At 38.0% G+C, this 13,285-nt stretch overlaps 1 protein-coding gene across 5 annotated transcripts in view; it reads left to right on the top strand.

The window, feature by feature from the left end:
• Positions 1-13,285, top strand: part of LOC121901146 — a 155,882-nt gene that overhangs the window by 38,708 nt on the left and 103,889 nt on the right. The window contains exons 3-4 of one of the 5 annotated variants that reach the window (XM_042417846.1): positions 4,809-4,913; positions 6,291-6,353. The exons of 2 other annotated variants lie outside the window; for them this stretch is intronic. In XM_042417846.1, coding sequence (XP_042273780.1) covers positions 4,901-4,913; positions 6,291-6,353 — 76 coding nt within the window. In that variant the 5' untranslated portion in view covers positions 4,809-4,900. Of the gene's footprint in view, positions 1-4,808; positions 4,914-6,186; positions 6,354-13,285 lie in introns of those variants that run through there. 2 more of the 5 variants (XM_042417849.1, XM_042417845.1) reach the window with 2 other exon arrangements.

Here is a 13,285-nt window from a genome sequence, read left to right on the forward strand (position 1 = left end):
GCATTATGACATGCAAGAAAGGTCCACAGCCGGAAACGCTGGAAACGAACCTCAGATGTTGTGGTTATGTTGTATATGTCTTTTACCAGTAGGCTACCTGTTGCCATATTATTAATTTTGTACCATACAAGTAATTGTCATTGAATTGTCCAAAATAATTTTTTAGCCATGTTAGCAGCATGGCTCAAGGGAAGATAGTGTCGGTTGATCTGTCAGTTTGTAGATAGGTTGGTCAGTCGACCACTTTGGTTCAGGCTGAAATATCTCAGAAACTATCAGATGAATTGCCATGAAATTATAGACCAACATTCATAATCCAAAGACGATGAATCCTACTGACTTTGGTGATCGTCTGACTCTCCTATAACTCCACCAGCAGGTTAACATTTGTGATTTTTAGTGAAATATCTCAACAACAATTGGATGCCATGAAATTTAGTACACACCTTCATGATCTTCTCAAGATAAATTGTTATAAGTTTGATGATTCCTTCACTTTACATATAGCACCATCATCAAGTGCTTAGATTTATGACCTGCAAAACTAATAATGTTCCCATCAGCATCAGCTGCACTTTGTGTTTAGTGGTAACTAGAAGATGTTCTACCACACTAAACTAAGATGATGAACATGATAAACATTATACTTGCTAAACTTCAGCATGTTAGCATTGTCATTGTGAGCATGTTAACGTGCTGACCTTAGCATTGACCTCAAAGCAATGCTGTGCCAAAGTACAGGTTCACAAAGCTGCTTTCATGGCTGTAGTGGCACTATAGAGGAATGTATTGATCAGTGGGTCGTCATATTGTTTGTATCTCGTGGTAAAACAGGACAGGCACCAGGACAGGGGTGACTTCATGTATAATCCTACCAATGCAGAGGTCGGTAATACATATAACTCAGCGTGTTTACTGCACTTAAGTAACCAGGCTACAGTCAGCTGATGCAGAGGCAGATTTCTCTGCCGTGTATACAAATAAATGGGTTTCTAATTAGCTTTTCACAAGTATGCATGTGCATAACAAAAAAACTGCAGACAGAAAGCACAGGCCAGAGTGGCTGGATGAAAAGAGAGGCAATTACACAGAGCGATGCGTCCTCATATTTAAAATAATTCCATCCAAAGTCAGATTAAAACTGAAACAAACACAATGTAGCCTGTAGAAGTCTAAGTAAGTTAATTTCCGCCACTGAACAACTGAGTATTGAGAGGAAAAGCTGCACTCTGACTGTCCCCTCATTGGGCTGTCAGTCTGCTCTGACACAGACACACACACACCCAAAAGGAAACAAGTCAGAAAGCAGCATCTTCTATCACTAATACAGTTAAAATCAGTAAGCCATGGCTCCAAGATAAGGTCAGGATAAATCTGGTTACTGATCTGCTGCATGTGCTGTAGTGTATATAAGCAGATTTACAGTATCCATGTTACTGCAAAGTATTGTCTGTGCAGTCAAGGCCTGATATATCTTATTCCTCTGTGCTTTAGAGTTGTTGTTTTCCAAAAACGATTAAAATCACATTAATGAGCCACACACACACAGTAGTTTATTTTGAGTCAGTCCCACATACACCAACCTGCTGCTGGAAATACTCACTAAAGCACCAAATCCTCTGCTGAAAATAGTCCCCAACAAATACTCCTGTTTTAGTAACAATTTCTAAAAAACTAGTCCCCATCTGTTAAAATTACCTATCCTTATTTAAAAATCAAAGTATATACTCATGACCATTTATATATAAAAGCATATATTCATGGTTTTGGTCTTTTCATTTGATTTTTGGACAATAACAAAAACATAGAATATCACCAGTCTTATCCTTTAAGGATAATTTAACATTCTTATTGCTGTCACTGCAACTTGAGACAGATCGCATGTATCTCTATTATCAAGCTACTTTTTTATGGCTTTTAACATGAATCAGAAAACCATGTGATTGTCCAGGCTGTTTAATTCATGTGATGTGAGATTGTTTCTGTGTTCGACCTCTTACAAAAGTAAATATTTTAAATGTCTTTCATATTTTAGTTTTGAATTGAATATATTGATTTGTGCACTGCTGTTGCATGTTGTTGTATGCCTTAAACTTTATTAGTACAGTGAGAAGCCTCGTCATCATTTGCAGTACAAAACCAAAAGTCTTCAGTTCACTCTGCTTAGTGTGATGCAGTGCAGTCCGGCAGTCTTTTGTTTGTGTCCTGAATATTGTAGACATTTGAATTACAGAAAATGTTTTCACTAAAATGGAGACAAGAAATCTAGACACTGTTTTAGTACTCCTGAACTGTTTCCATGGTGATTGTTAAGGCTGTGCTGTAGTGTTTTAACATAGAAATTTGTTTTTATTTGGAGTGTTGTCATTTTAAAGGAGTGGTCTTGTGCATTTTTTTTTATCTCTTGCCTTGTTCGACATGATTTTTCTCGCAAGTTAATTTTGTGGCAAAACTGTAGCCATGCCTGCAAGCCAGCTCATCTTAGCGCACAGCCCCTATCATGTAATCCCCTGAATTGAAATATCCTCTGCTTGAAATATTGACTTTAATATCTCATTTGAAAAATTCATGTAACCTTTTGATGTTAAATCCATACTCAATTTTGCAGAATGTTATAGGAATATGCAGAAAGGGGATAGGAGGCATTATTATGTTTTTTCCTGCAGAGAAATTACATTTTATGGTTGTAACACCAACCTCCCCTGTGTTCTTTATAGTCCACGAGGGAAAAAATAGGGAGCCATTAAGGCAAAATGAAAAGAGCTATTGATTGGGCTCTTATGCCTTCTCTATTTGCCTCATTTCCTAAATGCATGATAATAAGGGCTCAGCCACTGAAACTAACAAACTCCTTAATGAATCGAACTCTGAAGAATTAGCCTAAGTTTCCATAATGATTCACAGATGTTTCCATCAATGGATGATATGCATTTGGTTTGTTGTTTTGTGGATTCATGTTCCATTTACCAAATACATGTTCATCTCCTTATAGCATTATGATGCAATCAAGAAATTATTTGATGATTTGTGTTTTGAGAAAAGTGCTGCTTCTTATCAGAGATGTCTGGGGTGATATTGTTAAAAGCTATCATATTAGAATAATGTTACAGTCGATGTATTGGAGCTAATAATAGTCGAATAGGGAGCAGTAGGTTATAACGAGAACAGAAAAACGTGCTTTTAGCAAGTTGAGTTTGTTTTTTAATAGAGATATGGGTCTGAGAGCATCACAAAGAGAGAGAATGAGAAATGAATAGACAAGCCATCATTAAATCCACAGTGCCTTACTAATTTAGACATTTGCTAATCATTTACCCCAGGTGGTTAAGAAAGTACTCACACTGCCATGTCAGCGGCTCATGTCTCACAGAGTTAAAGTGCAACTGAATTGCTTAATTGAAATTACTGTAATGATAAATATTTATTTTCTTTTTGTCATAATCTCAATTTGTTAAACATGGGTTTTATATTTGGTAGTTTTGGCTGTCATTCATACATTGAATAGTACATAAGAAGTATGTGAGTATTTGATGTGCAACACTTGCTCCTAACCTCCAAGTGCATAGAAAAAAATGTACAACTGCTGTAGGTACCAAAGGCCAGTGTTAAACCAAGAAGTCAGTCTGCTAAAGAATGTTACCAAAGACAGACTGAGTAGTAAATATAACTTTTCCCTTTGTGTTCTCTTACAAATAAGTAGGCTTAAGTTGGGAGTTTCACAATACAGCTGCAGTACATGTTAGGAAAAATGTTTGAGGCTTGATTTTACTACCATTCCAGTTTTTTCACCACTGTTCAGCAGTTTGGAAGGGTGCCATATCTCTGAATACCATACATTAGATGTACAGTCATCCTGTCTGTAATGTCCTTCCACCACTCTTTTTTTCTCACCGTATAAAGACAGGAAACAATTTCTGCATTGAGGTTTTTCTTTCTACTGTGCCACTAGTGCTACAGTGAGCAGGTTTGCAGTGTTTCCTACAGGTTTAGAATGTACTTGTGGTGGTGGTGATGCGACATCTGACGGCCCGCTGTGGGACAAACAGGTTCAGTAATAAACTAGTCAAACAAAGGTGTATGAATAACTATTTATTGCAAATGAGTAGCTACTCAAAATACATAACTATCTACAGTATATGTCAACATAAATAACTATTAAGAAATAACTATTTACATATTAAAATATATTAAAGAACACAGACTGTAACTCTGCTTTTTGATGAACATGTCAAAATAAATAACTATTTAAAAATAAACAGCTATTTACATAATGAAATACATGTCACATTTTCAAAATATATTCAAGATATGAAAACATTTTAACTCTGCTTTTGATCCAAAGTTGTTCTCCTTAGCCTTTTGTCATGTGCCTACTTGCACAGTTGGCATTCCCTGTTGCAACATTTAATTTTCCTCGCTTTGGAAAAAAAACATTTCTAAAGCCTAGGGGCAGGTCTATTTATTGAGATTTTGAGGCATGTAGCCAGTTGTTCTCCTTTCAGTTTGTTTCTTAGGTCAGTTTTGACCTGAAATAGAAACAAACTTGCATAACCATTTTGAAAGACAAACCAGGGTAGATGTCTGCCCACTCGTTGAGTTCACTGGAATCCTGCTTTCCAGAGAAATCACATCCCTGCAAATTGATTCATTTTAAAGTGGAGTTCAAAGATCATTTTTGGAACAAATACAAAGAATACAAAAATGACATCCACACATGTTCCTTGATAAATACATGCCTGGGTCATGTTTACAATAACTGTTATGATTTACATTACAGTTAGATAAGTATGATCACACGTGTTTTACAGGATTACAGGAGGTGAGTATGACCATGAATGCTCCTTACAGCACGTTGCTTGAATGACGTCTACTCTTGGACAACTGTGGCCTCCTGTCCAGGATGGAATTTCCTGGTAAGTGTCTGTAGGTGAGTAATGTTGGCTGTGTCATCCACAGTAGGTGCCTGTGGCTCCAGGACACTGAAGGCTCCAAGAATGTAGAGATTATGCAATCTGCTCTCAAGAAGGCTGATGATATAAGGTTTGAGGACCTGCAGTGACGGATACCAATACATTTTTCAACAAAATAAGGAAAAAATAATTCCTTAAAAGTTATGGTGAAAATGTATGCATTTACATCTCTAAGGAGTCTGGTCCGCAGCTCCTCTTGAGGCTGCTCCTGTGCTTCCTACCCTCTCCTGCTCCTCTCCTCCTCATGGGTGATATCGAAGGATCCAAATCCATTCGGGTCACTAAGGTCTTGATGAAAGATCAAAATCAAAATGCATCTGGAAAATACCTGCTCTATGATGTCCAGAAAATTTACGTCAGCTTTCTGGAACACCTTGTACAGCTGTGGGAAGTGGGGCAAAACATCAGCTTGAAGATAAAGAGCAGCAACAAATCTGTAGGTTGCACAAAATGTGTATAGCCCTTCAGTCACTGGACATTTTTTAATGTCTGCCTCCTCTGCTAATGCAGCGAGCACAGCTGGACGGTTCCTCTGCAGGTTCTGAATGGTGAGGTTCTGGGACAGCTCCGGACATCATTTACCTCCTAGAAGTAGAATATTGTTTAGTACCAAATAAACAAGATGATAAAAGTGTAAGCCATAGGGCTCTTGTATACAAAAACAGTGGAGAGCACACCTTGATTTTCAAGTCACTGATGCCAAGGACGGTGGCTGCTGACTTTGGTGCTGCTGTTCGATTGGCACTGTTGCATAAGTACAAATAGAGTTCCTGGAGATGGTCTCTGATTGTTCCCATATACTTTACCTCTTTAGATGAATCCTTGCATGCAAGTGCAAGTTGATGAGCGGCGCATGCTACTGAAACGAGCTTGGGGAAGCTGTCAGTGAGTTACTTTGCAACCCCATTCACCTGACCTTAGTGCAGGAAAGTGTCAAATAATATATAGCAATATTTTTACCCTGTGTAAAATATTGATTAGTAATACATTCAATACTTGTCATTACTGCTGCACCATCAGTCCCAAGACCATACAGTCTTTCTGTTGGGAGCTCCTTTTTCTGGATAATGTCCTTTGCAGCAGCAAAGCGGTGTCAGCTGGTTAAATACTTGTCCCACTTTGTCCAGGTAACTGAAATAAAGTGATGCTTATTGGCATATGTACAGTATGATTTCAAGGTATGGGCACATGATTTTTTAATTCACCTTTCAACAGCTCCCACATTCATACCTGATAAGTATGTTGAGCTGTCGGTTCGGAGACATCTGTGGTTTCATCAATTTCTAGGCTAATGGCTTGATATGACTTCATATTCTCCAGGAGAGGCTCCTCAATTACTCTTGCCAGGATCTCCAGCATCTCGGCTACTATTCTGTGGGATCGGTAATTGTTTTTCTGATCCTCCTTTTGGATTAAGGAATTAATAATTTACCATGTACATCTTTTGTAATTGCTCATTTACAGAAATGGTTACCATTTAATCAGGTTTACCTTCAGTTTGGTAAAATAATCACACCACAAAAGCCCAGCCAGACTTAATAATTTTGGGTAGTTGGTGTGATGTGCTGTTTTGTTTTTCACAACCCATTTAAGGCACTTAAATCCCCGACAACAGCTTTGTGCTCAATGCTGATGTTGGGGTCGAAAGCTTGCACCACTGAGTAGCCTTTACAATGAGTAAAGGAATACCATGTTAAATAGGGACAGCTAATTTGGTTATAGATTGCTAATGTATTATTACACAAGATAAAGAAAAATCAGAACATACCAGAGGCAAGTGATGCCTGCTTTTCCATACTTTGTGTATGAGACTCAGGGGTGATGTGGTGCTCCAAATAATCTTTGCAGAACACAAGAGTCCCATCTTCAATAAAAGTCCTTTTTGTAGGACCTTTTTTTGCTGTTGGCTTGTGCTTCCTGCACACACTTATCAAATGTGGTAAGACTTAAGAGCTTTAAAACAAATAGTTGCTTATAATTCTGATTAGACATACCCTGCTTTTGTAAGGTACAGCCACGGCTTGAATTGTTGCATTTCAAGCCACCCAGAGTTCCATGCGGTGTTTGAGATCATCTGAAATGAATGCATTATGTTTAGAATCATTATTACAATACTTGACTGGTACATTGTCACAATAACTTTCTCTGGGATAGTGGAATACCTGCAGCTGTGGTGTCTGCTGCGACAACTTCACTCCCATCTGCCTCCACCACCTCCACAATTGGCCCTGCTGCCTCACCCTCTCCACTCTTCCCTGCTGTATCGCCACTTTGCCCTGCTATTTCTCTACTAACTGACTGGTTTGAAAATATGGGGGGCTGAAGGTCCACTGGTCTGTGTGCATTATGATGTGACAATTGTGTGTCTTGATTGGAAAAAAAATTGGAATTCGGATTTTATTTACCTGGGCAGGTCTTAATCTATCTAGGTAGACTGCCCAAGTTGAGCCCATGTATGAGTAACACTGGAGTGTACCTCAGACCATACCCCATACTCAGCACGAAAAGAATATACTAGGGCTGTCGATTTTTATTCAATCAAGTTTGATCAAATTCAGACTAAAACATAATCTATTCAAAATTCAAAATCCGATGCAACTGTAATGTTAAATTTAATTATAGAATTAATGCTGATACTCACATTGCCTCTGCTGCCTCATTTGAGTAACAAGCTAACGTTACTGTAAGGGAGTATTTTACAAAGTCAGCAAGCACCCTTGCCTTTATCCATGAGTTTTCCATCTGTGGTTTGAATCCAACAATGAAATGATAAAACAGTACATTTGGAATTCAAACAGATGATTACAGATCAGATTTTTCACATTTTTCAGCATGTTTGTAAGGCCTTAAGAATACACACAAAGCATTTGATGAGCAACACTGAATGCAAACAAAAGGATGTTTGTTTACAATAAAAACTCCACAGGGTAACTTTAATTATCTTTCTTAAGTTAATCCTGGCCCAATTAATTCTAATTGTTGTTTCCTTTAATGTATTTACCCAGCTACTCGGACAGATTCTTATATTCTTTAGTGCGATGAAGTGGTCCAGGTTTGCCCTAGTTTATGTTGTTGATCAGCTCTTCTTTGGCTACAATAGAAGCATGTAAAATTGCCATCTTCTTATCAGGGACATTTGCCAATACACTGATGCTAGGTAAGGTTTTTACCACAGGGCACATTATACATTATATGTCCAAGCAGCATGTCTAAACATTAAAGCAAAACAAGGTTATCTCACAGCCCTCATTCCTTTGATCCAAAATACAGTAACATCGTTAAATAAGATGCTAATTGTACCGTCTTTACTCCACAGAATTGTATCGTCTAATTTGCTTTGGCTGTTTGGTTTTGCATTACCTAAGGCTACATATTTGCATAATGAGCATTTGGAGTTGGAGCAGTATATTGTGAAGCCAAGTGCAAAGGGTGAGGCTGACATGGCTTCTTGAAATCAGTTTTGAAAATGTTTTTCTCAGGCACTCACTCTTCCAGTAAGAAAATTGCAATGTTTGCATGGCTTTTGTGACAAAATGGAACTCTTAAAACAGCAAGATAACTGAACTCAGGCTTGTAGCCAATAGGAGTGCTGAACTTATACCACTTTTTCTTTTTCACTATAAAATCTCTAGACTGCTGTGGGACTGAATGAGATCATAATTGTACATGTGAGGTGATATGTGGCAGTAACTACACATCACTTCTTACTCTTAGTAATCGAGTACCTACAGGTAACTGTAATGAGACATTAGTACACCATCTTTCTTTTTAGGCTTGTGCAAAGTGTAATTATATTGTTCTAAAATGTTTATAAAATCCTGTTCTTATGTTTATTACCAGCAGTGAACATATGGGTTGGTGCATCACTGCTGTAGACATCATAGCACCATTTTCACCAAGTGTGAAATCTGTTGATGATTCCAAAAACAAGAACATAATTCATGACCGTTCACCAACCCCCAACCCCTCTTGTTGCTGTGTTATTGTTTAATTTGGGTATTGAAAGTGATGCAGTATTCTCAGCATGTGGCACTTTTAGCCTTTCTAAGCCAGTGAAAAAAGCATGGTCACAGTATCTCCCCTGGTGAGAAACCCAGGAAGATGTCAGTCAACACTGACAGCAGTGGCTCTGTGTTTAAGCACACTCAGTTATAAGTAAAATTTATCACTGTAAAACACTAGAAACAACAGTAGAACAACAGAGAAGTGCCAGCTGTAAGGTGGCTTATAGTGGGCCGATTGCTGTTCTTTGTCTGCTACAGCAGCTTCATAGCAGGACAGTTTACCCTGCTGCTCTCTTTCGCTGTCTCAGCTTAACACTATCCTCTATCCCGGGACAGTCACCTGCAGAGGGGCAGATGGTCTCATTTCCCCACCGGGACTGTCTCACTTACGTGCTGCAGTGATGCAGTGCTTTTTGCAACATCTTCCCTAAAAATATTAATTATATTGGTGATGCCTGTTGTAGAATTAATATTACTAATAATTTTGATGATATTTGTATTTTGAATTTGTGGTGATACCAATGTATTAAATGAAAATGGACCAAGGCTTGGACCAGTTAATGTCGTTGCTGACCTACTTTGGTAAGCCTCTAGACATGGGTCCATTGATCAAGTCAGCTAATGTTGTAGATGTGTCCCATCGGTTATACCAACAACAAAATTTGCAAGTGATACTGTTACACTTCCCTGCCCAGATTTGTCCTGCCATGTTTCTCCAACCTTACCCACCTTATGTTTCCCAGCCACAAGAAAGTGCTCTACTGCAAAATTTTGTCTTTTAACCTCCTGTCACACCAGCTGTTTGCTTCTTGTGGTGACCCTTACCTGCATTTTAGCAAATATTTGACCAATATTACAATACAACATATAGTGTTAATGACTTTCATAACTGGAAGAAAATGAGTGACTTTCTTCCACTGCAGTCCTACAAACATCAACTGCTGTAGGAGGTAGTATATTGGCTGATTAGATCACATCTCCCACACAGCACTGGGATCAGCTCATGTTATTGATTGGTGACTGGTCACAATATAAACTACCAATCGTTAGGAGAAATGTATTTTTTATAAATCAGCTTCCAGACCAACACATCGTACAAGTTAAGCATCAGCGCTCTTGAAAGTTTTCCTGATGATAGAAACATCTCACTACTGCTACAACACAAAGTGAGCTAGCTGAAGATAAGGCTTAAGGTAACTTTGGACCAAAGGTCGTCCTTTCAGTCTGACATCTGTCCATCTGACCATCAACTCTTAACTGTGAACCTGTGTTCCCAGCTGGGAAATACATAGCAGCTACTGTATGTGAACAGATCAGGAAAGAGACTTTTAATTTGCCAGCAATAGTGACAGGAAGTTAGGAGACAAAAGCAGAAATGGGCAGCCCGCATAATGTAAAAAGGCCTCTGCTGCCCCAAGCAATTCAAATGTATACGTAGATAGGTACAAATGGTTTAAAATTATCCTGATACACACTGTAATTATTACATTAATCTTCTCACCCTACAAGACCAAAATCACATACAAAATGTTTTTTTGCAAAGTCTAAGGTTAAAATCACCAGTTACATATAAATATTAGGAATAATGTTTATTTCATTGGACAGCAGGCTCAGGCCAGTTCTGACATACCATATGTCAAGCTCACTGGTCTGCTTTTTCCCTGGATTTGTGACATTTCCTCATAAGTCCCAGTTATTGTAGGCCCAGGTACAAAATTATTTGTAAAAATATGTAGCTAAGGGTTCCAAAAAAAGATGTTTTTCAGTTAATATACATTCACACCCTTTTCTCTATGTAATCACTAATCACTCACCTTTCCAAATGCATGTCCTCATCCTCATGTACAATATCATTTTCCTGCATATACACAGCAGTGGCCGATTTGCCTTGCATGTCCCACATCTCAACACCTCATTAATATTGCATGAACTTGTTAGTGTCTTCTACCTCTTCTTTACCCCTCCACCCCCCCACCACCCTCAGTCTCAACCTCAACCTCAACGGCTGCAGAGGCTGGTGGGTACATCTGAAAGTCAACCTCCTGCTTTTACCAGACTCGCAGACATGGGATAGGCTCATATCCATACAAGGATTATCCTCCACTGTCTCCCTTCCAAAAAATCATGATAGGGAAGTGTCAAAAGAAATGAGATTAGTTCCCCTCTTATTTCCTCTCTGCAGTGGAAAACACATTTTATGTGTGATTTTCAACCAAATAAGCTTGGGTTACAGATGAGTAGGTTCTTGACAGTTATGAATGAGGACTGTACTACTTTAAGGCAATGACAGAAGGCGGAGCTAGTGGAGGTTTCAAAAAGTGCTTAAATAAATCAAGTGTGTTTTGGGCCCACCACCAAATCACTTGACCCCTCATTACCTTGGTCACTCTAGATGGCAGAATTCCTTTAAGAAAGTATTCCAACATTTTCAATGGCAGTGATTCTGCACTGCTCTGGTGTCCATATGTTGAGCCTCTCCCTCATTACAGCAGACAGTCAAGGCAGCAGCATCTTGATGCCGTGGTAATGAAGACCCCACAGAGGCCAAGGGAAAAGGCTACAGTGGAGTGGGAGGAGAGGAAAAACAGGTGGAGTGCTTGGGAAAGAAGGTCAATACTGGAAGTAATGTCAGGGTTATTCATTAAAAATGCATCTGCAAAACATTTTAACTCAATAAATTCTCCCTTTTTATAAAGTACTGTTTAAAAAATGTCAATTAAAACCGGTAATTCTGCAATAACTGTATCTTTACATTATTATATAAAACACTAAGCCTAATCTAAAAACTATATTTTGAATTTATTTTTCAGCTTTGGGTGATAATTTGGCTACAACTGGCTTTAGTTGAGTTTTAGTCATAATTTTTAACCCTTGGTACTCTGGTACAACTACTCCAAAGGATACTCTTTTATATGACCATTGATGTTGTTATTGTAAACACTATTGTTGAATAAATAATGAAAAAAGAGATTTTGCATGAAACTCACAATTAAGACAAAAGTATTTATGTTCATTTCATTTTAACTTTAATCAATTTAACCAGTCAAACATGTCATTGAAATTATGGCCAAGAGGGTAGCATAAAATCATTATGAAAACAATATCTACGATACAAACAACATAAACAGGCCAAACTGTCATACTACAAGAGTAAAAACAGTATCCAGTAAAGATCCATAAACAGGGTCTCCAACTCTATCAAACATACAATAACAAGACTTAAGAGTTTACAGCCAGGCTAGCTCTTTCAGGCTCTATGCAACATGCAGCATTCTGATGTTTAGCAGATACATTTTTTAACATGTTCACCGTTAGTTTAGCGTTAGCATACCAACAACAGCTAATTAGGACTTAACACAAACTACAGCTAAGGCTGATGGGAACGGATCATCAAAGTTATTACAATTCATCCTGAGAGGAACATGAATATCTCCAAATCTGATGACAATCCATCCTATAGCTGTTCATCCTATATATTATATATAGTTCAGCCATTTTACTCTGAACCATAGATGTCAACCTCATGGTGGCGCTACATGAAAAGTCAAGGGATCATCAAACTTAGTAGGGTTCACCCTCTGGAGACCCTGAATGTCTGTACAAAGTTTCATGGCAATCCATCCATCAGTTGTTGAGATGTTCCAGTCTGGACCAAAGTGGTGGACCAACCAATTGACAGACATTGCTGTCTATAGAGCCACGCCACTAGCATGGCAAAAAAACCCTATAAATTAGAAGCAAAGGCATTGACTGAGAGTGCTATTTTCAAATTCTTTAAAATTCACTTTAATTCACCAGAAGTAATCACTGACCATTTCAAATCTTTCTTCACATTGTTTCAAGAAGAAGGGGCAATATATTTAAAATCTTTTTTAACTCGAGGGAACCAAAATGTTGAAAGTCAGAATTTTATTAAAAAAGGAACAAAGAAAATATTAGGATTTTATTGGACAGACATTTTTCCTTCACTGATAGTAAAGGAGTATTGAAATGAATTCACCAAATCTTTGTTGCTCTAGACCATTAATTATACAATACATCTAATAGACACACATAATCACCATAATTCAGAAAGTGTACATACTGTATGTTCTGTGTGTATGAAAATGTGATCAACTAAAAGTAAAGAAAATCTGATCAAAAAATGTACATGTGCAATGAATTTAATGTGAGCTTAGCAGAAAAATAATAATTGATCTACATAATATGTAACATAGCTGGCTAGCAATAGCTTGATCTTCAGCCCCAAATAGTTAAATGTGAACTAACACTGATCTCAATCTGAACTTCTGCATGTGTGTTGAAACGTTG

The sequence above is a fragment of the Thunnus maccoyii genome, chromosome 7 (assembly GCF_910596095.1).
Source record: "Thunnus maccoyii chromosome 7, fThuMac1.1, whole genome shotgun sequence".
Classification (NCBI taxonomy): Eukaryota; Metazoa; Chordata; class Actinopteri; order Scombriformes; family Scombridae; genus Thunnus; species Thunnus maccoyii.